Source organism: Neoarius graeffei, chromosome 13 (assembly GCF_027579695.1).
Source record: "Neoarius graeffei isolate fNeoGra1 chromosome 13, fNeoGra1.pri, whole genome shotgun sequence".
Taxonomy (NCBI): domain Eukaryota; kingdom Metazoa; phylum Chordata; class Actinopteri; order Siluriformes; family Ariidae; genus Neoarius; species Neoarius graeffei.
Window position 1 is genome coordinate 58,435,281 of NC_083581.1, and position 23,564 is coordinate 58,458,844.

Below are 23,564 nucleotides of genomic sequence, written 5' to 3' on the forward strand. Positions count from 1 at the left end.
TCAAAATTCAATAAAATGTCAATCCTGAGGTAAAAAAAGGTGGTACTGGCAACACGAACCCGAAGCGCATGACGTCCCCAGCTTTTCTTACTCGGCTGAAACGAACGATTGCACGTGCGAGTTGGATAGACCGAACCATTAACTACAGCGCCACCTACCGTAAGGAGTGTAAACTTTTTATTATTTAATTTAAAAAATGTTTATTGACAATAACATGTGTTACAGTTTTTATGACAACAAATCGTTCAATTTTATATTTATTTTATTAACTTTCCATTGGTCCGTTAGTTGAATATTCAAACGCCTGAGTATCGAAAGATTTCATTGGCTGACGTGTGTTGGTCTGGTTGCCAGGAGACGGCTTTCGATCGGTGCAAGTAAACATGTCGTCGAATTTCTCTGCAAACCAGGTAGCTACAATGTATGTTATTATAATTAATGTTCACATGGTATATATATATATATATATATATATATATATATATATATATATATATATATGTGTGTGTGTGTGTGTGTGTGTGTGTATAAGGGCACTTAAGCAGAGAGACAAAAATTATGAAATTATTAAGATTACCTTAATTTTTCAGATCAGTGATATTGCTAAAATATGGAATCCAAGACAAAATGTAGTGAAAACCATATTTAAAAATCATCAACCCAATTATTGCAATGTCGCTTCAGAGAAATCTTGGTTTAAATTTTAAGAAATGAAAGTTAATTTTTTTTCTGACGTAATTCCATAACTGACTTTTTCTTCCTCATAAAAAAATTTTGCATTCAGAGTTAAAGAGCCAATTTTTCTACGCTTTTTTTTTAGGGTCACAAGATACCTCATACAGTGTGAAATCTTTATTTAATACCATTATCTTGAGTACTGCAACTAAAAAAGTTATATTTTGCTGTGAATGTAATTCCTTATATGCATTGTTTTAGCATCCTGGATGCTCCTGGAGGGCAAGGCTGGTTGTGGGCATGGTCAGAGCTCCTGCGTGCCGGAGAGAGTGTAGTGTGGATTGTGTCATGTAGAGTGTGTTATAGAACAAACTGTAGAATGTGTTACAGAATATAGTACAGAATGTGTACAGAATACAGTGTAGAATCTGTATTGGGGCAGTGGGCATGTGCCGTCCTTGACCACCATGCAATGGAGTAAGGTGTCTCCTTCCTTTCATTATCCTGGGGTGGTGCCTTGAGCAAACACTAGCAACACCTCACTCCCCCTGGTCAGGGTTACAATCGAAGAGTGGACTCCACAGACTGCGTGGAGGAGACCACCACCTGGTGGTTCACGGGCAGGAAGGCGGACCCAGCAAAGCGTTTGTGGAGCGCGATTAGGGTACAGTGCAACACGTAGAACACTGTTGGCCATCCACTGCATTCTGACCTAGCTCCAGCCGTCCTGATTCTGTCTTGCCCCTGGACCCAGTTAGGTCAGGACGGGAGAGTGAGGCTGATGGCTGTGCAACTCTCCCTTACTCTAATCCAAGTCACGCGCAAGTCTCATCTCATCTCATTATCTCTAGCCGCTTTATCCTGTTCTACAGGGTCGCAGGCAAGCTGGAGCCTATCCCAGCTGACTACGGGCGAGAGGTGGGGTACACCCTGGACAGGGCTGACACAGACAACCATTCACACTCACACCTACGGTCAATTTAGAGTCACCAGTTAACCTAACCTGCATGTCTTTGGACTGTGGGGGAAACCGGAGCACCCGGAGGAAACCCACACGGACACGGGGAGAACATGCAAACTCCGCATAGAAAGGCCCTCGCCGGCCACGGGGCTCGAACCCGGACCTTCTTGCTGTGAGGCGACAGCACTAACCACTACACCACCGTGCCGCCCCCACGCGCAAGTCATAACTTCAAATTCAAATATCAAGTCCTGTGGCGATGGGCAAGTGGTGAAGCAGCAGGTGCGGAAACGCTGGAAGCTGTAGTCACGAACCTGCACACAGGCAACCCAGGGCATAGGGTCGCTTCCTGCTGGAACGAAGCGGTAGCGGACACCCCCTGAGTGTCTGAGCAACCCTGTTTAGGATTCACTCTGCTCACCTCCATGGAGGAAGAGGCTAGTAAAGGTGCCCCAAACATAGCCTGCTTCACCTCACCCTGGCCAGCACACTGCAGCTGGCGGGGATCCCACTCAGCGGTCGAAATACAACAAATTAGAAAATAAATAAGATAGTGAGGGTACTCTACATTGGCATGTGGAATGTGCACACTCTACTGGATAACATTGAAGCAGACAGGCCAGAGAGAAGAACTGCGCTCGTCACCAGGGAACTAGCTCGCTGTAATGTGGACATACAGTGTCTTGTAAAAGTATTCATCCCCCTTGGTGTTTGTCCTGTTTTGTTGCAGTACAAGCTGGAATTTAAATGGATTGGAGGGGGTGTTAGCACCATTTGATTTACACAACATGCCTACAACTTTAAAGATGCAAATTGGGTTTTTTTATTGTGACACAAACAATAATTAAGATGAAAAAACAGTAATCCGGAGTGTGCATAGGTATTCACCCCCCAAAGCCAATACTTTGTAGAACCACCTTTTGCTGCAATGACAGCTGCAAGTCTCTTGGAGTATGTCTCTATTAGCTTAGCACATCTAGCCACTGGGATTTTTGCCCATTCCTCAAAGCAAAACTGCTCCACCTCCTTCATGTTAGATGGGTTGCGTTGGTGTACAGCAATCTTAAAGTTATGCTAAAGATTCTCAATTGGATTGATGTCTGGGCTTTGATGAAGCCATTCCAAGACATTTAAATGTTTCCCTTTAAACCACTCCAGTGTAGCTTTAGCAGTATGTTTAGGGTCATTGTCTTGCTGGAATGTGAACCTTCGTCCCAGTCTCAAACCGCTGGCTGACTCAAACAAGTTTTCCTCCAGAATTGCCCTGTATTTACTGCCATCCATCTTTCCTTCAGTCCTGACCAGCTTTCCGTCTCTGCAGATGAAAAATATCCCCACAGCATGATGCTGCCACCACCATGCTTCACTGTAGGAATGGTGTTCTCAGGGTTTTGGGTTTGCGTCACACATGGCATTTCCCATGATGGCCAAAAAGTTCAATTTTAGTCTCATTTGACCAGAATGTTTTCTTCCATGTGTTTGGGGAGTTTGCCACATGCTATTGGGCAAACTCCAAATGTGTTTTCTTAAGCAATTACTTTTTTCTGGCCACTCTTCCACAAAGTCCTGCTCTGTGGAGTGTACTGTTTAAAGTGGTCTTCTGGACAGATACTCCCATCCCTGCTGTGGATCTTTGTAGCTCCTTCAGTGTTATCTCTGGTGTCTTTGCTGCATCTCTGATTAATGCCCTCCTTGCCTGGTCTGTGAGTTTTGGTAGGCGGCCTTCTCTTTTCAGGATTGTAGTGGTGCCATATTCTTTCCATTTTGCTATAATGGATTTAATGGCACTCCCTGGGATATTCAAAGTTTGGGATATTTTTTATGACCCAACCCTGATCTATACTTCTCTATAACTTTGTCTCTGACCTGTTTGGTGTGCTCCTTGGTTTTCATGTTGCTTGCTTAGTAGTGTTGCAGAGTCTGGGCCCTTCCAGAACAGGTTGATTTATACAGATATCATGTGACAGATCATGTGACACTTTGATTGCACACAGGTGGATCTTAATCAACTAATTATGTGACTTATGAAGTGAACTGGTTGGACCAGCTCTTATTTAGGGATTTCATACAAAAGGGGGTGAATGCCTATGCACACTCCAGATTTTTTTCATCTTAATTATTGTTTGTGTCACAATAAAACAACAATTTTCACCTTTAAAGTGGTAGACATGTTGTGTAAATCAAATGGTGCTAACCCTCCAAAAATCCATTTTAATTCCATCCTATAATGCAACAAAACAGGACAAACACCAAGGGGGATGAATACTTTTGCAAAACACTGTAGCTGCCCTCACCGAAACACGTCTAGCGGACAAGGGCCAGCTCATGGAACATGGCAGTGGTTATACCTTCTTCTGGAGTGGTCGTAGCAGCACTGAATGGTGAGATGCAGATGTTGGATTTGCTGTAAAGTCCCACCTTGCCCAGAAACTTAAACTCCCAGAGGGCATCAATGATCGCCTGATGACACTTCAGCTCCCACTTGGAGGCAAGAAGAACGCAATGTTGATTAGTGCTTATACTCCCACGATAGATGAAATGCATGGCCGAGGCCCAGAAGAAACGAGCTGCGCAGAAGGCTTGAACTATCGCCACCCCCACTACAGCACCTACCCACGTGTGCCCGACATGTGGGTGTATCTTCAAAGCCCAGATAGGCCTCATCAGTCACCTCCAGACCCACAACCGCCACCCACCAAATTGAAGTCATGGTCACCTTCGACCTGAAGGATGAACATTTTATATATATATATAAAATTACAGCTAGCAGGTCGCACTCTGCTCCGCTGGGACAGGACTGAGAACTCCGGTAAAAGCAGAGGAGGGGGGGCTCTGTATTTACATGCATAACAATTGGTGTAACAACGGAACAATTATAGACAGACACTGTTCCCCAGACCTCGAGTACATGTCTGTAAGATGCTGGCCTTTTTTTCTACCGAGAGAGCTATCTGTGGTGATTGTCACAGCTGTGTATATTCCACCCGACGCCAGTGTTAACACAGCGCTCTCTCTCCTGCTGAACACCGTAAACAAATAGCAGCGGGCCCACCCTGACGGTGTTCACATAATCGCAGAAGACTTTAATAAGGCCAACTTGAAGACTGTACTGCCGAAATTTTACCAACATGTTAAGTGTTCTACTAGAGAGGAGAACACTCTAGATCATGTTTACTCCAACATCAAGCACGTGTACAGAGCCATATCCCTCCCCCACCTCGGCCAGTCAGACCATCTTTCCCTCCTGCTCTTCCCAGCCTACACCCCCCTCAGACGCAGAGCCAGGCCCACCACAAAGACTATCACAACCTGGCCTGACAACACACTCTCCAAACTACAGGACTGCTTTAAATGGACAGATTGGGACTTATTTGAACACCAGGAGCTGGAGACATTCACAGGAACGGTACTGGACTATATCAAGTTCTGCATCGGGAATGTGACGGTGGATAAAAACATCCGGGTTTTCCCAAACCAGAAACCCTGGATGACCAGCCAGGTCCGCTCACTCCTCAGGGCTCGCGACGCTGCCTTCAGGTCAGGTGACAGAGCTCTGTACAGAGCTGCTCGAGCTGACCTGAAAAGAGGAATTAAAAAAGCCAAGGTGGACCATAGGCTGCGTATAGAGTCCCACCTGTCTAGCAACAACACACGGGAGGTGTGGCGGGGCATACAAAACATCACGAACTTCAGAGACTGTGATGCGTCAACAGGAGACTGGAGTGCGCCACTGGCAGAGGAGCTAAATTGCTTCTTTGCTCGCTTTGAAGCATCTCAGCAGCACTCATCTGCTCCAGCCCTGCCCCCACCACCACACAGTTCCTACACCACTCCATTCACTGTACAGGAGCACGATGTCAGACGGGTGCTCCTGGTAGTGAACCCCAAGAAAGCTGTCGGCCTAGATGGAGTACCTGGTAAGGTGCTCAGAGCATGCGCCCACCAGCTCGCCCCTACCTTCACCAGGATCTTTAACCTCTCCCTGGCTCAGGCAGTCATCCCGCCCTGCCTAAAATCAGCTACAATAATCCCGGTGCCGAAGAAGTCTCCTGTCACCAGCCTGAATGATTACCGTCCTGTGGCCCTCACTCCGGTAATCAGGAAGTGCTTCGAGAGACTAGTTCTTCAGCACATCAAGGACCACCTCCCCCCGGACTTCAACCCCTACCAGTTCGCATATCGTGCAAACAGATCCACAGAGGAGGCCATCACCGTAGCTCTACACTCTGTGCTGAACCACCTGGAGCAGCAGCAGAGCTACGTCCGCATACTCTTTGTGGATTACAGTTCAGCTTTCAACACAATAATCCTGGACATCCTCATCAATAAACTGGACACTCTCGGCCTCCCCCCTCTCACATGTGCCTGGATAAAGGACTTTCTTACCAACCGGCCCCAGACTGTGAGACTTGGACCCCACTTCTCCTCCACCCGCACATTGAGCACCGGCTCTCCACAGGGCTGTGTGCTGAGCCCCCTCCTGTATTGCCTCTACACCCACGACTGTAGTTCGACCCACAACAACAACAACCTCATCGTCAAGTTTGCTGACGACACCACAGTGGTCGGACTCATCTCAAAGGGAGACGAGGCAGCCTACAGAGAGGAGGTCCTGAAGTTGGCAGCCTGGTGTTCAGAGAATAACCTCGCTCTGAACACCAAGAAAACCAAAGAGCTCATTGTTGACTTCAGGAAGCACAGCACCGACCTAGCCCCCCTTTACATCAACAACGAGTACATGGAGAGGGTCCACACCTTCCGGTTTCTTGTCGTCCTCATTTCCGCCGACATCTCCTGGTCAGAAAACATTACAGCAGTCATTAAGAAGGCTCAGCAGTGGCTACACTTCCTGAGAGTCCTCAGGAAGCACAACCTAAACTCCAACCTGCTGCTGACCTTCTACCACTCATCCATCGAGAGCCTGCTGACGTACTGTATCACAGTATGGTACGGCAGCTGCACTGCTGTAGACAGGGAGAGACTCCAGAGAGTAGTAAAGGCAGCACAGAAGATCATTGGCTGCCCTCTCCCCTCCCTGATGGACATTTACACCTCCTGCTGCCTTAGTAGAGCTAAGAACATTATCAAGGACAGCTCCCACCCTGGCTTTGATCTGTTTGACCTGTTGCCCTCAGGGAGGCACTACAGGTGCATCAGGACAAAAACAAATAGATTCAAAAACAGCTTCTTTCCAAAAGCCATAACCGCCCTGAACTCGGATATGCTCTGACTTTATAGTCTAACCCCCCTGTGCAATACTTCATAATGTGCAATATTTTATTTTACAATGTGACTCTCTTCGTGCAGTAATTTATAATGTGCAATACTTTATAAGGTGACTCTCTCTGTGCAATAATTTATAATGTGCAATACCTCACTCCATAATGTGAAACACAACACATACACCTCAGGACTGTGCACCTTACCTTACCCCCCCTTACGCCCTCTTTTTTTTTTCTCTACATGCTGTTTGCACTGTTATTGGAGTTGCTTTTAATCTCATTGTACATGTGTATAGTGACAATAAAGGCATTCTATTCTATTTATATATATATATATATATATATATATATATATATATATATATATATATATATATATATACACACTATATATATACTGTATACACTGTATATATAATTTTGCTTGTTTGTTTGAAGTAACGTCCATTGTTTCTTGCAGTATGAGAGCGCTTTCAAGTCGAGTAAACTCCAGAACTGGACGGTACCAAAACAATACAAAGACGTAAGTTCGTTTAGCCGGTTAAGTTAAATAGCAACAACAAGTAAAAATGGAAATACTTTTTCACTATCTGACCTCAATATGTTATTTAATTATGTCCTGTATAAGAAATCTATCCTGGTTGTATTTTAGAAACGGTCACCAGCAGAGGGTCACACTATATTTATAGCTACAGACAGAGGACACCTGCTTCCTGCTGTGAAGGTTTGAAATAAAACTGAATGTAAAATGCACACTTTAACTCAAATAAACATACTGTTTAGACCGGGAGAGACCAGCACAATATTGTTCACTACAGTATTATCCCACTGGCGGCTTGGTGGCACAGCAGCTTGTGTTGTTGCCTCATAGCTCCAGGGTTCAATCATGAACTCAGGTTACTTCTGTGTGGAATTTTACATGTTCTCCCTGCATCTAAGATTTCTTTAGGTTCTCCAATTTCCACCTCATAAAAAAAACATGCCTGTTGGTTTGATTGGCCACTCCAGATCGCCCCTAGGTTTGAATGAGAGTGCAAGTGTGTTTGTGCATCATACAATGAGATGGATTGGCATCCCATTCAGGGTCTATTTACTTCTCATGCCAAGTATTCTTGGAGTAGGCTCTGCATCTCCTATGACCCTGACCAGGGTAAAGCAGTTACTGAAGATTAATGCATTAATTAATATTATCATACTTTATGTTGTTTTGTGTTTCCTTTTTATTGAATATATTTTTGTCAGCGTGGATGTCCCTGGACCTCATTCCAGGGGACCTGGGACTTACCAAATCGCATCTTTCCAGTTCACATTAACCCTACCGCACGCTCACAGGAGGGCCAGCAGCGTCTCAGGGCTTGGGGGCAGGTGCAGCACCTGGTTCCATCAGCCCTTGGGAAACTAAATGAAACTAATGAAAACAGCAGGACACCACAGTGTAAGGTAAATATTTGTCACAGTCCATTTATACTGCTGTTGCCAGTGTGAATTCAAATATAAATTTGAATCATCAGTCTGTATTGTTCAGGGCACCAGTGATGATCATCAGTATGAGGGATTTCCTGTGAGCACTCTTGCTCCAGATGGACCTGAACTGGAAAGGACCATATCACAGGCCAGTCAAGTTCAGTCGAGACCAGCAACTCAGCAAAGCCAAGTTCAGTCGAGACCAGCAACTCAGCAAAGCCAAGTTCAGTCGAGACCAGCAACTCAGCAAAGCCAAGTTTAGTTGAGACCAGCAACTCACCAAAGCCATGCTGAGTCTCAACCAACCTCAAGACAAAGCCAGGCCACGTTCAGACCACTGATGCAGGCCAGCCAAGCTTAATCCAGACTAACAATTGCGATTAGTAAAGCAGCAGTGTATAAAACAAACAGCAACAAAGCAGTGTAATGAGAGTATGATGACAGATGAAAATTCAGATCTCCACTTGAAAAAAAAACAAGAATACATATTGAGTCTGTACTGTTGTTTGTCTTTTGATTTATCACCTAGTTTAAAAATGTGGAAGCTACTGGTGCAAATCTGATTTTGTATATTGACAGTTGCAGTCTGCATACAGTTATAAACGTACTCTGTTATTTAATATAAGCTTAATGGTGTTTTCATGCAGCTGAATGAAACTTGTTTTCTGGGTTTTCTGAAAGTAAGCATTTGAGTCAGGATCAGATTTAAGAAAAAAAAATAATCACAAGATCTGTGATATCAAATTGTTTAGGAATAGTTACCATAAATCATAAATGGAAGAAAAAAAGACATTAATGTGGAAAGGAATGAAAATAACTTCCTGAGACACATGAATAACCAAAATAAATTAGATGTTCAATCTTTCATAGTCACCTGTATAAATTCCAAATACGTAATACATAAAGACAAGTTCAAAATCGCTCAACATTGTCATAAAAATAGCCAGAGTCTGTCATTTCAACATAATTTATTTATCTATATAATCTATATGCTGAATGGAAATGTATTACATAAAGCACTAACACACCTGTAGTCCTTCAGGAACAAAACAACTAATTTCACTAGTCATCGGTAAATCGCTGGAATGCCCAGAAGCAAATGATGTAATGCTACCAGCAGCTATAATAACCTACGGGAACATGGAGATGCTGAGAGTTCTTGTAAGTCACCAGTAGCAGTACTCAAGGATCCTTGTCAAAGCTTCAGTCCAGCAGTCTGCTGATTAGAGTACAATCAAGCTGTTACTTTACACTGTTACAATGCACTCTGTCATGCAATAAAGTGACCGGTAAATGGCGTATGGTCAGCTGTATTCTACCCTAGAGCAGGAGTGAGTCTGAGATCAAATCTTTAGGAGCTGTGACAGTGAAATGCTTCTGGACATTTGATAATTTATTGTTAAGGTTCCTTTAGTGAAGTTGCCTATAGAATATAGCAGATTGCTCCAGATGATATGAACTCATACAGATATTTCATTTAATTTAAAAAAAAAAACTTTGTAATTACAAAGATCATTACTATAACATTAAGCAACTGGGAAATTTGTTGTCAGGCTATGATCCTCTTAGATATTTCAGTATAACTATTACTAAACATCTCATACAAAACTACTGTATTAAATAAATATATTAGCATCTTGCAAATATGGTAGAAAGAAAGAGGTTTTTGGGACACATGTTAATAAGCTGTGTGTACCTATTTATACACACACACAGACATAAAGATAACAGATAATTCTGTTTAAACTATATTTAATAGATTGTGGCAATTAATAAATCAATTTTAGGTTTATCAATGGTAGATCTAATTAACTCTTACCTAATAAAGTACCTAATTACCTTTACTCTAATAAACGAGTCATAAAAATTAGGTTTATTAACTCATAGTTAGGATCTATATGCAGGTCTCTGTTACATTACTGCCTTACAAGTCCTGCCAAACATAAAACGTAACAACTGGCAGTTTCAAATGGGAAAGAGAGACAGCATTACAAACATAGTTGAAATGAAGTACATTCAAATAATCACTTTCTGATATTGCCGGATACAAGAAAAAAACCCAGAAAAAGTGCTATATGCCCTCTGTGAGGAGACAATGCATTTAAAACACCAACCATTTCACAGCAGTGTTAAGGTTCAGAAATAGATTAGCTTGATTAATATTTGTGTATCAGTATGTATAGATACTTGGTTCATTTTTTAATTAGAAATATATATATTTTTGCATATGGCAAATGTCTGCTGGGGCATTTTATAGAATAAATATAGAATGTGCACAAAGATGATAGTGATAATTATATCAATTATATGCAGCAACACTTTCCATGAGACCTGCAATAAAATAAAGTAGCTCACCAAACTATGATAACGCTGATACTTTAACAAATCTACTATAAAATATCTTGAATAAATCTCACTCGCTATTATATGTTATAATGATAAAAAATGAACTTTTAGACAGAAATTTGTTAACTGATTGATTTGTCAGCTATTTAGCTTATCCTTATGATTGTCTAACCAAAAGAGTCAATAATGGCAGTAATGGATATTCCTTATTATTCTATCCACATTCACTGGATATGAGCAATCGCACGCCCGGATTGGCTACTCTACTACAAGGCTATCAGACCATATACCATGAGTAGAGAAAAACAAAATGGCAGAGCGTGTTGCTGAACCAACCGAGGACAAAATAAAAACTCTACTTGAAAACAAAACCCCAAAAACTACAAAAAAAGCAATAAAATACAGAGTAAAAGTATTTGATGGTAAGAACGTATCTTTATTTTTCAAGAATCATTATAGCATTTTTCACAAATTGCTACTGTCATGTCGCCGGTTTGTTTACATTCTAAACGGAAATGATTTTGTCGGATGTCTTGTATAAAGTTTTCATTTATCGAATTTGCAAAAAATAAAAATGCTCTTTCTCAAAATCCAGTGAATGTGGATAGAATAAAACAGTTATTCCATTCAATCTCGTCGTACATGGCTTATAGCCTACTTGGCGCTATGCGCCTCGTCAGCTATCAGCTCATGTACAACTCGATTTCCTGGAATAACTGTTAATTATACTTGAAAATAAAGAGTTATTTGGCCAGCTAAGAAAAGTACTTTTAGATTATGCACTTCTAAAGTAAAAACACAAATCTGTTCAAACACGAGGAGCTGCACATTTCCACAGCAAGACCAAAAATAGTACACAGTGATAAGTCTGCTCAAGCACAAGATCACAAAGCTGCATGGTGATGAAAAGTAAGAACAGCAGCAATTCAGAGCATTTAGTAGCCTATTACTCCAATACACAAACGTGCACTAATATGCTTGTCTTCGAGATAAAGAACATATGTAAAAAGATGCTGACAGAAACTGGTTCTAGAGCGAGAAAAGGCACAAAGAGACAGAACACACACATTGGTGTGAAGATTAGCAGTTAACCGCAGGCTGGCTGGATTAGCACACAGGACTAGCACTGGTGCAAGTGTCTCTACAGCAGTATTACACATGAGCACATCATTTTCATTAATATTTAGCTCAGTTCATGCTCAGATGAATTCCGTGGCAAGGAGATCGTCAGGAAATGGTACAGCAGAAGTCTGTGCAAATGACACCATGCCAGTGTAGACATTCAGTGCAATAATTCAACTTACCCGAATGCTCACCTCAGTGCAAAACGCGATGATATTAAAGAGGAAACGAAGCACTGGCACAGTACAAATCCACATGTAATGCCAGTGCTTCATGGACTATGTCTACGTCATCAAACAATTTCCTGTTTCAAGGCAGCTTTCTGACCAATGTCTGAACTCCTATTGGTTACTTTTACGTAACCCTCTTCTAATTTGGTAGTTTGGGTGGACTGCCTTCCTAGTGTCTCCTTGTCTTTGTCTCTATCTTTGGGTTTTGCTGCAGGTCGAGAAGCATTTTTAGCGAGTGCAGACTTTTTGGGAGGAGGGTGAGGGTCCTCCCCAATGTTGACACTCAGGTTGGTGTACAGTGGCTCTAACTCTTTGGACAAGAGCTCATAAGTGAGTGAGTTGACTCCATCTGATCTCCAGTTTAACCATGTGTGCTTCAGTAAGTCAAATCTGTGAGTAAATCAGAAAAGAGGAATGAGAACTTGATGGAAAGTACTTGTAAAGCAGAGGCACAGAGTGCTATGACATTTGAATCTAATTAAGATACATGATTGGTTGAAACAGTTCCATTTAGAGGTGTGTGCAGGACTGAAGGAATCCTGACCAATCACGCCCACCCCTGCAGTTCTTATTTTTGTTAGTATCTCAGTGGGTTCTGCTTCCCAAAATATGAAGAAGTCACTTAAATCACAGCAAAGGATAAAGCAGTTACTGAGAAAGAATGCTGTAAACACATTAAATAGTACCATGTGAGCACCCAATTTGCACCCGTGCTAATGAATCCCATGAGCTTCATATGGAAGCACCCCATTCCATTCATGTGAAAGTCAAGACCACCACCTCCCGAAAATTTCTGTTGGTTTCCCTGGGATCCTAGTCCAGATGCACACCTCTAGTTCAATGAATGATTACCTTCTGGGGTTCTGCTCATTACCCTTGTCCCCTTTATGCTTAATCATCTTATAATGACCCATGACCACAGGAGGGCGCACTATCTTCATCCCAGATAGACGAATTCTGAGGAGAAAGACCATATGTAACAAACAGAAGAGTACCAAGGCAGAAGCAATAGGAGAGAATACAGCATGCCATAAAATGGATTTAAGGATGTAATAGAGAAATGAGGAAAGTTATTATGTTTTATTATTACTCATTTTTAAATTATTAGCTGGAAAATGAGACCAACACTCAAGATTCCTTACCTCTGGATCCCTCCAGAGTCACTCGAGTCATTAAAAAGAGCCAGTATAGAATCTAACTGGAAATTAGCTTCTATAAAACCACCTGGAAATAGGCATCTATACACTAGCAAGCCCAACAGTACCAGGGCTCGGGAGCAGACCTCTACATCTCTATATTGGAGACACGTTTACACTAATTGACCACTTCATTAGGAACACTTGCACACTTGCTTATTCTTGCAGTTATCCAGACAATCATGTAGCAGCAGCAAATCATGCAGATCAAGAGCTTCTGTTCATGTTAACGTCAAACATCAGAACGTGGAAAAAATGACCTTGACCATGGCAAATGGGTTGGTGTGAGGATTTCAGAGATTGCTGATCTCTTGGGATGTTCCTGCACAACACTCTCGAGAGCTTCACAGATTTGTGCCAAAAAAAAAAATTCCGTGACCGGCAGTTCTGTCAAGGAAAATGGCCAGACTGGTTCAAACTATCAGGAAGACTACGTTAAAGCGAGACAGCCTTTCGATTTCAAAAAATTGGTGAAATTTAGTTCCCTCTGAAATTTAGTCATTGTGATTTATGTTTATTTCTGTAATATCTCAGAAAATATCAGGCCATTCTGTGGCTGGGAAGTTATTTAATTAGAGGAGATTCTTGAGCAAATAATGTGCATGAAACCGCCTGCTTTGCGCAGTCAGGCAGACAGAAGAAGTCCGTGTGCGCATGTGCAGGTTTACCTTGACAGTGCAATGACAGTTACATCATTTTGTCGCTAAACAAACAGCTGATCACACCGAGGTACTCGCTGACCGCCGATATTTATTAGTTTGGTCCTGGGTTTCCTTTCCTTGGCAAAATAACGTCTTTTCTTCTCGCTTTCCGTTACTGTAGTCAGTCTTTCATGTATCATTCGCACACTCACGTCCTCCATTTTTCTCTTCTGTTTCAAATTTGTATCCCATAATGCCTTGCGTGAACGGGGAAAGCCCAGCACGTGATGCATGACATAGTATCTTGAATTAGGTCATGCTGAAACAGGCAAAAATAGCAGAGAATTTAGGGCCACATGGCCCTAAATTCATTAATTGTTTTATTAGAAAAAAATTAATAAAATTGGAAGTCTGTGATTTGAATTCAGTAGCTTTCTGTCCATGAAGCAAAAATAATTGGGTGTCAGGGAAAATTATTTTTATGACCTACACTTGAAAAATCTGAAAGGCAGTCTATCTTTAATTTAATTAATGACTCATTACAACCTGGCTATGCAGAAAAGCAGCTCAAAATCCACATGTTGAAACTTGAAGCAGATGAGCTAGAACAGCAGAAGACCACAATGGGTTGCACTCCTTTCAGCTAAGAACAGGAATCAGAAACTACAGCAGGCACAGGCTCACTGAAACCAAAAAGTTAAAGGTAGAAAAAACACCACCTGGTCTGATAAATCTCGATTTCTTGCTGCAGCATGCAAATGAAGGGCAGAATCTGGCATCAACAGCATGAATCCATGGACCCAACCTGTCTTAAGTCAAAAGTTCAGGCTGGTGGTGGTGGTGTAAGGTTGTGGGGAAAGTTTTCTTGGCACACACTGGGTCCCTTAATATCAACAGAGCATTGTGCGAATGCCACAGCCTGACCACGTGGCTACAATTTACCCATCTTCTAAAGGCTACACCTAGCATGATAATGCACAATGTCATGCAGCACAAGTCATCTCAACCTGGTTCAGTGAATATGACAATGAGTTCTGTTTACTTCAGTGGCCTCCACAGTCACTAGATCTGAATCCAATAGTGCATCTTTGGGTTGTGGTACAATGGGGGATTCACAGCATGAAGATGTAACTGACAAATTCGCAGCAATTATGTGATCCAATCATGTCAAAATGGACCAGCATCTCAAAGGCATGTTTCCAACACCACAGGCAAGAAATCCATGCTACAATGAATTGAGGCTGTTCTGTGAGCGAAGTAAGACCCTAGCAAAATCAATATGGTATTCCTAATAAAGTGTATAATAGACATGGTAGAGGAGGCAAAACTGAGAGAACAAAAGCCAAGAAAAGCCCATTTCGAGAAACTAAACACAAAATTGTTCCAAAGCTTCAACTTTTGTTTAACCTTTGAACAATCCATTCTATACCCAGTGGTCTTCTACACTAAGGAAGGAGGACTAAAAAAACAACAAAAAAAAAAGCAGTAGGAAAAAGCAAACGTTGAAGCATTGAACATCAGTGCTGGGCATTCATGCATATACTTACTGACCCTTCCAGTGGCTATTCAGGAGTGATCATGGAGGAGTGAAGAGATGCAGTGGTAAGGGGCATGGTGATGAGAGGGTCAGTGAGAGCGGAAAGTAGAAAGAGAGGTAAAAGACAGACACACGACATGCAGCACATTCACACTTGTTTCACATGATGCATTTCTCATATGGTTATTGAGTGCATGTTCATGAGGCTTGGTCCTCACCGAGCAGCAATGTCATCATCCTCTCCTCCCCAGCCCCAGTACTGATTTGGGAAGCCATTCATCTTCAGGTACTGGTCTGGAGTGACAGCAGACACTCCACCAAAGTACTGAGGATATGGAAGCCTACAGAGGGAGAAAGGCTGTTCACAGCATTCTCTTCTTTGTGCTGATGTCCTACGGCAAGCCTTCTAAAAGGCGCTACCTGTATCTGAACTTGTCCATAGCCACAGAGAGATGAGTGGGGTACTGTGGGTGGCACGTGTAGGTATTGTGGTCATTTTCTGGAAGCAGGTCCACATCATGGAGGAAGATACAACCCCAGTCCTCCTCCTTCAGAGCTTCCCGCACTCCCACATTCAGTAGTTTTGCACGGTTAAATGTCGAGTTTCCGAACTAATAACAAAGAAGAGCAAGAGAAAAAGATGCTTTCAGAACCTGATCACAAGGCCTCACTAAAGGAACAATTACCAAAGGTTTACTTTAATCAAACACATAACTTCATCAAAGATTCATAGTTAATGTGTGTGTAATGAAGAAACCTGGTGTACGATGTAGATTCCATAGTGTATCTGCTGTCTCTGCAGGAAGGGGTGCAGATGGTAGAGGAGTGTACGCAGGTGGCTCTGCCGGTTCCGGTAGGGTATCACGATAGCTGTGTGGTGTCTCGGTTCACAGTCCGGAGGACGGTAATGGCCTCCTGGGGTCACCAGAGGGTTCTTCTCTTTTATCTCCTCCAGGGAAAGGGGGGAGGACAGGCGCACAGACACAGGACCCACTAACACAAAGCAACAGAAAAAAAATAGAAAACAGGGCTATATTTTAGTTTATATACATTATATATAATATATAGAGAGAGGATATTACATGGTTGTGCAAAGATATGAAGTTTGTCTTCGAGTGGTGAACATACTCATCTCATTATCTCTAGCCGCTTTATCCTTCTACAGGGTCGCAGGCAAGCTGGAGCCTATCCCAGCTGACTACGGGCGAAAGGCAGGGTACACCCTGGACAAGTCGCCAGGTCATCACAGGGCTGACACATAGACACAGACAACCATTCACACTCACATTCACACCTACGGTCAATTTAGAGTCACCAGTTAACCTAACCTGCATGTCTTTGGACTGTGGGGGAAACCGGAGCACCCGGAGGAAACCCACGCGGACACGGGGAGAACATGCAAACTCCACACAGAAAGGCCCTCGCCGGCCCCGGGGCTCGAACCCAGGACCTTCTTGCTGTGAGGCGACAGCGCTAACCACTACACCACCGTGCCGCCCATGAACATACTCCCGAGTGAAAATATTTTCAACATGAGAAGATAAAACTCATATCTTTGTGCAACCGTGTTATGTTCTTTATATTATATGGACACATCCACAAAAAAAGTAAGTTAATCAAAATAATTTTAATTTTGAACCGGTTCACTAGTTTGACAACGTGCATCTAGTCAATGGGAAAACACTGAGAATGATGCCATCGGAGTGAAATATCAGGAATTATGATACATACGGGCTACTTTTTCCATGGAATAAAAACATGTATTCTATTCCCTTCTAGTGGGTTTATCGATGGCATGCAATATTGTTATCATATCAATTATCCTCCATGTATTACTCCATTCTCCCCAATGGAGAATGAGCGTGCAATATTGTTATAATATTGCACGTTGCCAAGACAACACGATGTCACACATTGGAGCTGATGCGAAGATCCAATGACAAAACTTTTCTGCTGCGCATGCACACAATCATTTCTTTGTTGGCTGGGAAAGAGAGAAGACAAGGCTAATCCAGTGCTAGGTTTAAGCACTAAATAAATAAACTGAAACTAAAGACAAGCTGAACACCCAAAAGGCTACCAAAACTTCACTGGATATTCTTCACGCACTTAGTTTTCCACATTAAAATATATGGAAAAGCTGGAAAAGACACACGTCAGAGATGTAAAACTTCCACGCTAGCAAGTGACTGTGACAGTTTGTACACAAACATGGCCGCAAGGTTTGCTTCATTAAAAGTGGAAGATTTAAAGTGGAAGATATATTTTGAATGAGCAAGACGTGCTGAACACACTGGATATTCTTCATGCATATTCACAAGAGAAAAACATACCAACGGACATCGAAAAACTGGAAAAGACAGCAATAACGGAAATATTGTCAAAGTTCTACTTGGAGGTGAGGAAAAGAGACGGAGACTTTTACAAGAGGACTTCACGCGTGGAATTCACTCAGCAAAGCCCTTTTGTTTTGAACAACTGCAATGGAACAATTAACTCCTACCAAAAGTAACTTTGAACTTGAACTGTCAACCTGTATATAGCTTGTATAAAAGTTGGGTCGTTGTTCAGGCTTTTTGGACTTGTACCATTTTTACTGTTAGAATTTTGACTTTGTATATGTACATTGGATTGACAGAACATCAAATTACATTCGATCAGAATCAGCATTCATTATGGGTAAGTTACCCCCTGTTCTTAACCTTTTGTAAACTCTATAATTGTTCCATTGAATGTGTATGTAGTATTATAATAATAATAATAATAATAATAATAATAATAATAATAATAATATTGGCTGGGTTTTTTTGTGGTATATCAGATATATTCCATTCAGTTAGCATGCTAGCTGAATGGAATATATCTGATATACCACTCAAAACTAGCCAGTATTATTTAAATATTTCACTCAGATCCATGATGTATTTCATAAGAAAAATGCAAGTTTTTCAACACAAGAAGATAAACTTCATATCTTTAAGTCAGCATGTGATTTTCTTTTTATTATATAGACACATTCACAAACAAAAAGTACCCAAATTTATCAAAACAATTAATCGATTTCCTCACAAGTGAGGACATTTAAAAACATGTTGCGGTTTTGAATCTCTGTGTCCGTCCCAGATGTAGCTTCTATGAAAAATACAAGTAGTGGATTTCCCATATATATATATATATATATATATATATATATACTTGAGAAGTATCAAGGGTTGAAAGAGCAGCTGGAACGGATGTGGAAGGTCAAGGGTTGCGTGGTCCCCGTGGTAGTGGGGGCACTTGGGGCAGTAACCCCCAAACTGGGAGAGTGGCTCCAGCAAATCCCAGGAACAACATCTGAAGCCTCAGTCCAGAAGAGCGCAGTCCTAGGAACATCGAAGATACTGCGCAGAACCCTCAAACTCCCAGGCCTCTGGTAGAGGACCCGAGCTTGAGGATGACATGGATACCACCCCCCCGCCGGGGGTGAGAAGGAGATTTTTTTTTTTTATATATATATATATATATATATATAAAATGTTTTCATAGGTTTTTCTGTATTTTGACTATTTTCTACATTGCAGAACAATACTGAAGACATCAAAACTATAGATTCTTCAAAGTAGCCACTGTTTACCTTGATGATGTTTTGCACGCTATTGGCATTATCTTAACCAGCTTCATGAGGTAGCCACCTGGAATGCTTTTCAATTAACAGGTGTGCTTCGTCAAAAGTTAATTAGCGCAATTCCTTGCCTTCTTAATGTGTTTGAGATCATTAAACAGTAAATAGTAAATAATGAAAATAGTAATCCATATTATGTCAAGAACCGCTCGACTAAGTACAGAGAAACAACATCCATCATTACTTTAAGACATGAAGTGCCTTTAATAAATAAAAATAAATAAAAACCAGTGAATTAGAAGGTGTGTCCATATATATGTGTACACACACACACACACACACACACACACACACACACACACACACACACACACACACACACACACACAACCATTATGAATATTAACATTCACTGCAAAACTGAACCATTCTAACTTCTGTACAAACAGGGACTCACCAAGCAGTGGTGATGGCAGCAAGCAGCCCCTGAGCTGCTGTTCGGCTCTGCTGGGGTGAGGGAGCAGCAGGGCACTGAGCTGGCTGAGGTTAGTGTAGACGTCATGTGGCCGAGAGTAGTCAAACTCAGGTTCTGAGGAGTGCACCAGAACAGAGACGAGGCCACGGAAGCCTCCCAAGGAGAAATAGAGCACAAATGCAAACTGAAAGCCCACCAGCAGAGCTAGAGTACAGGGGGAGTCCAGAGCTCGGCCACAGCACAGCATCACGGCACTGAGAAGGAGTAGAAGAGAAGGAGTGATAGACAAAAGAAAAAGGTAGAAGGAGTGGTGCATTAACAGAGGAAGATCATTTAAGTCATGAGCATGAAAAAGGGTGGGGTAAATGAGATGCCAAAGACAAAAAGGAACAAGAACATGAGAGATGAGCTGGAAGAAAAAGGTTTGGGAGAAAGAGTACTGTTCACACTCATGATGTTATTTCTGATATTAACTGACAACCCTGTGTTAAAGTATCAGGAACGCACACTCATGTTTCCTGTAAACTGGCCACTGTAAAACATCAACAACTACCACACGTTAATATTAGGAAGACATCAAAACCCAGTGCAATCTCTAAAATGATATGTACATGCTATAAAGCATCTTCAAATTAATTTCTATATACAGACGCTGCAGCATGTAGAGAAAATTACAGATAATAATTCCAACACACCGTAGTAAAGGAACAGAAAAGTTCCAAATACTTGGAACTCACATATAGTGGAACTTTTCGGGGTGGTCATTAAATGTTTATGCAAATACATTTATTCGTCAGTCAAATGCATTTAAATTAAGCATTAAATTACAATAATTTGAGCATGGATGTCAAAAACCCTGAGAGAAAATACAAGCAACCTGAACAGATTTGACTGTTCCAGGATTTGAAAGTTGGATAAAAACATCCTTGGTAAGATATTTGTTCATATCCCTCTCATCCTAACACATTTATTATTAGTGTGTGCATTTGTGGCTTTGTACATTATTTACTCATGTATTTTACAAACAGAATTCAACAAATGCTCTTAGACTTGGATTTTTCATGTTTTAATGTGAATGATGTTTCTCCGGAGGAACTGAAGAGTAAACAGATAAGAAAAAACAAACAAAAAAAACCAATACCCTGGAGTACTTCTTTAAAGCAGAAAAAAAAGTATCTCTAAATGATGTTCTGCAATATGAACAGGGGTATAAAAGCATGAATGGGAACAGAAGACGTTGGTAGTAAAGAATGGCACAGTACCTGTGCTCTCATCCACACTAGTCAGAGTGCTCAGCCTCCTCTTCTTCTGGCACGCAACAGAACATTGTACATCCTGTACAAGCTGTGAAAGTATTAACAAGCTGTAAAAGTCACAACTCCTAGTTTTAACCCTTTGATGCAAAACATATGCACACTCCTTCTAATGCACAACATGGGGACCCGCATGCATTTTCCAGGTTATTTCATGCTGACTGAGTTTTTCTTTGCTCTATCTTTTGAAATCAATTTATTTTATGATTGAATATTCCAAGTATTCTTTAAATATCTTGTTTTTAATTACCACAAATCATTAATTTAATTTTTTCTTTCCTACTTTATGAACAAAAATACTTTTTATATTACTACACATGGGTCATCCAAGTGTGATTTAAAATTAAATGTCTTAATACTATAATAATAATTTGTTTCAAGTAATTACTTTAGCACTGAATGGGGCCAGTTATTTATTTATTAACTATGTAGTTAGCTAAGCCAACTACAATAAAATTAGCTAACTAAAGTAGAATATGTCAACAGCTCGGTAGCTAATAGTAATTACTTGTAACTTTCTGACAAGTAATCTACTCACTCTCAAGGTAACCTAAACATAATCAATTTTTTTCTAAGGTAATGTTAGAACAATTGAAAAACATTACTTCATTGTATTAGATGGGCAAAGGGCGCTGTGCTGAGCTGTGAAATGTCTGACACAAGCACAATTCACAGTTCCCACCAAACGCTGTAGTAAATGCATGCGGGTCGTTTCTGACCCATGTGTGTAAACTTGATGTAGAATTACAAAAGCTGTGCTTGTTCATAACTTAAGAAAGGAAAAATAAAAATGACGATTCGTGCTAAACAAAAACAAGATATTTACTGCATATTTGGAAAAGTAAATGACAAAATGAATTTATTTCAAAAGTATATCATAGAAACACTCAGCCATACATGAAATAACCTGCAAAATGAATGCAGGTCGTTTTTGACCCATGTTGTGCATTAGAAGGGTAGTGATACAAAAAGGGTTTTTATTCAAAAAGTAAGAAAGGAAAAAATAAAATAAGGATGTATGATGATCAAAAACAAGTTAATTGAGGAATACCTTGAATACTGAATGATGAAATTAATTTATTACAAAGATATAGAAGATAAAAACTCAGCCTCACTTTTGACCCATGTTTTGCATCAAAGGGTTAAATAATGATGATGATGATGATGATGGTGGTGGTGGTGGCGGAAAAACTAGCAAACTATTCGTTCCTGTGAGGCGAATAATTTTTAGGCTTCTGCTGAATGGGCTTTTGAAGATTAAGTAAAGATTATTATTGTTTAGTTTTATTTATATTTATTATTTAGTTTTATTTATATGTATATGCATCTCCCCCCCCCCCCTTTTTAATTATTATTATCATTATTATAGGGCACACTGTTATTGGAGCCTAGCTCTGTTGTGTGACCCCCACCATTTAAAATAATAATAATAATAATAATAATAATAATAATAATAATAATAATAATTTTATTATGTGTTTATTTATTGTATCTGAGGTGGAAGCTTAATAAAATAAAAAAAAATAGCAGTAAGTATTAGTAGTAAATCTTTAGTGCAAAATAAAGATATTGAGGACTGTTATAGGCGCTTTAATGTTAAATGGAAGTGATACCATTTTTCCTGAACTCACCTCTTTAAGCACCGGTTCTCAAATCCAGCCCGAGGCTTGCACACTGGCTGAGGCCGAATCACACTGGCTATGATTTTATCGGTTGTCGGTGATCATGTCCACAGCAAAACAGAACCCCAAGCAACCAGGCCTCGTTCTGCACATCCTCGAGAGTGAAAGTGTCACTGATCAGGCGTCCATGTCCAAGGTGCTGACACACAGCTGCTGCTGCTGTGCGGTGACGGCCATGTTGAGGGAGCAACGCAGTGACGCGCCTTCATTCATCCGAGAAGCAACAGCTCAGCCAGCGGAGTGTGCAGTACACATGCCAGAGAGAAAGCATGTAGTGTTAAATCCGTATCTTCAATCTGTTTTTGCCTGTTTGGTCCACTCATATTAACACACAGCACAAACGCTTACAGGTGAATCAATTTCGCAGCATTGCTTCATCTCTAAACAAGAAGAATGCACGCTTCTTCTTCTTCTTCTAAACAAAAAACAAAGGGTATGGCGAATTTTCAGTACTTAAAACGCATGCCTTATTAATTGCACTGCATTTCTCCAGTGTTTTCCAGTTTGAACCCGGATGTATACACGAGCGCGCATCATTCCCCCCCAGACACACACATCTGGATTGATCAATAACCTTAATATGGAACGTGTTTATCATCACGAGTAGTCTCCACTCTGTATGTGTGTGTGTGTGTGTGTGTGTGAGTGTGTGTGTGAGAGAGAGAGATTTGGCGACTCCAGTGGTGCAGCAGCTACAAGACATATTTTCAGCTTCTACTTTGTTTACCTCTGCCAGCTTTGTTATGTGTTCGTCTCCATGTGATTTTCGCAAGTATGTTGATCTGTCCGTTTGCTTGTTGGTGCTCTAACGTCGTCATTTCTTGACCAATCTTCACCAAAATACACAGGACAACTCACACAAAGGCATCATTAGTTTTTGGTGGGTCAAGGTCAAAGGTCAAGGTCACCAAAGTCCCATCGATTATCTGTAGCCACTTTATCCTGTCCTACAGGGTTGCAGGCGAGCTGGAGCCTATCCCAGCTGACTATGGGCGAGAGGCGGGGTACACCCTGGACAAGTCGCCAGGTTATCGCAGGGCTGACACATAGAGACAAACAACTATTCACACTCACATTCACACCTACGGTCAATTTA

At 41.2% G+C, this 23,564-nt stretch overlaps 2 protein-coding genes across 2 annotated transcripts; one reads left to right on the forward strand and one right to left on the reverse strand.

Annotated features, from left to right (window-relative positions):
- Window positions 1-357: 357 nt before the first annotated feature.
- cfap126 (cilia and flagella associated protein 126) lies at window positions 358-8,725 on the forward strand. Its single transcript, XM_060938177.1, has 5 exons — window positions 358-410; window positions 7,319-7,381; window positions 7,511-7,582; window positions 8,101-8,298; window positions 8,384-8,725. The coding sequence occupies exons 1-5, from the start codon at window positions 384-386 to the stop codon at window positions 8,582-8,584; spliced, it is 561 nt and encodes a 186-aa protein (XP_060794160.1). The 5' UTR covers window positions 358-383; the 3' UTR covers window positions 8,585-8,725.
- Window positions 8,726-10,091: 1,366 nt separating this feature from the next.
- b4galt3 (UDP-Gal:betaGlcNAc beta 1,4- galactosyltransferase, polypeptide 3) lies at window positions 10,092-23,072 on the reverse strand. The gene is made up of 8 exons (XM_060936933.1): window positions 22,418-23,072; window positions 20,736-20,817; window positions 19,456-19,727; window positions 16,152-16,387; window positions 15,815-16,005; window positions 15,613-15,735; window positions 12,873-12,977; window positions 10,092-12,410 (listed from the first exon to the last, which is right to left on the reverse strand). Exons 3-8 carry the CDS (start codon window positions 19,718-19,720, stop codon window positions 12,083-12,085), a joined length of 1,248 nt encoding a protein of 415 aa, XP_060792916.1. The 5' UTR covers window positions 19,721-19,727; window positions 20,736-20,817; window positions 22,418-23,072; the 3' UTR covers window positions 10,092-12,082.
- Between the last annotated feature and the right edge of the window lie 492 nt (window positions 23,073-23,564).

Excerpts from the sequence above, each read along its gene's own strand:
- b4galt3 (XM_060936933.1), bottom strand. The coding sequence starts at position 19,720 with ATGCTGTGCTGTGGCCGAGCTCTGGACTCCCCCTGTACTCTAGCTCTG. Across the intron at positions 12,978-15,612 it reads GATGATGACATTGCTGCTCG|AATTCGTCTATCTGGGATGA; the intron begins GTGAGGACCAAG and ends CTTTCTCCTCAG. Across the intron at positions 12,411-12,872 it reads AATGAGCAGAACCCCAGAAG|ATTTGACTTACTGAAGCACA; the intron begins GTAATCATTCAT and ends ATTTACTCACAG.
- cfap126 (XM_060938177.1), top strand. The coding sequence starts at position 384 with ATGTCGTCGAATTTCTCTGCAAACCAG. Across the intron at positions 411-7,318 it reads CGAATTTCTCTGCAAACCAG|TATGAGAGCGCTTTCAAGTC; the intron begins GTAGCTACAATG and ends TGTTTCTTGCAG. Across the intron at positions 8,299-8,383 it reads GCAGGACACCACAGTGTAAG|GGCACCAGTGATGATCATCA; the intron begins GTAAATATTTGT and ends TGTATTGTTCAG.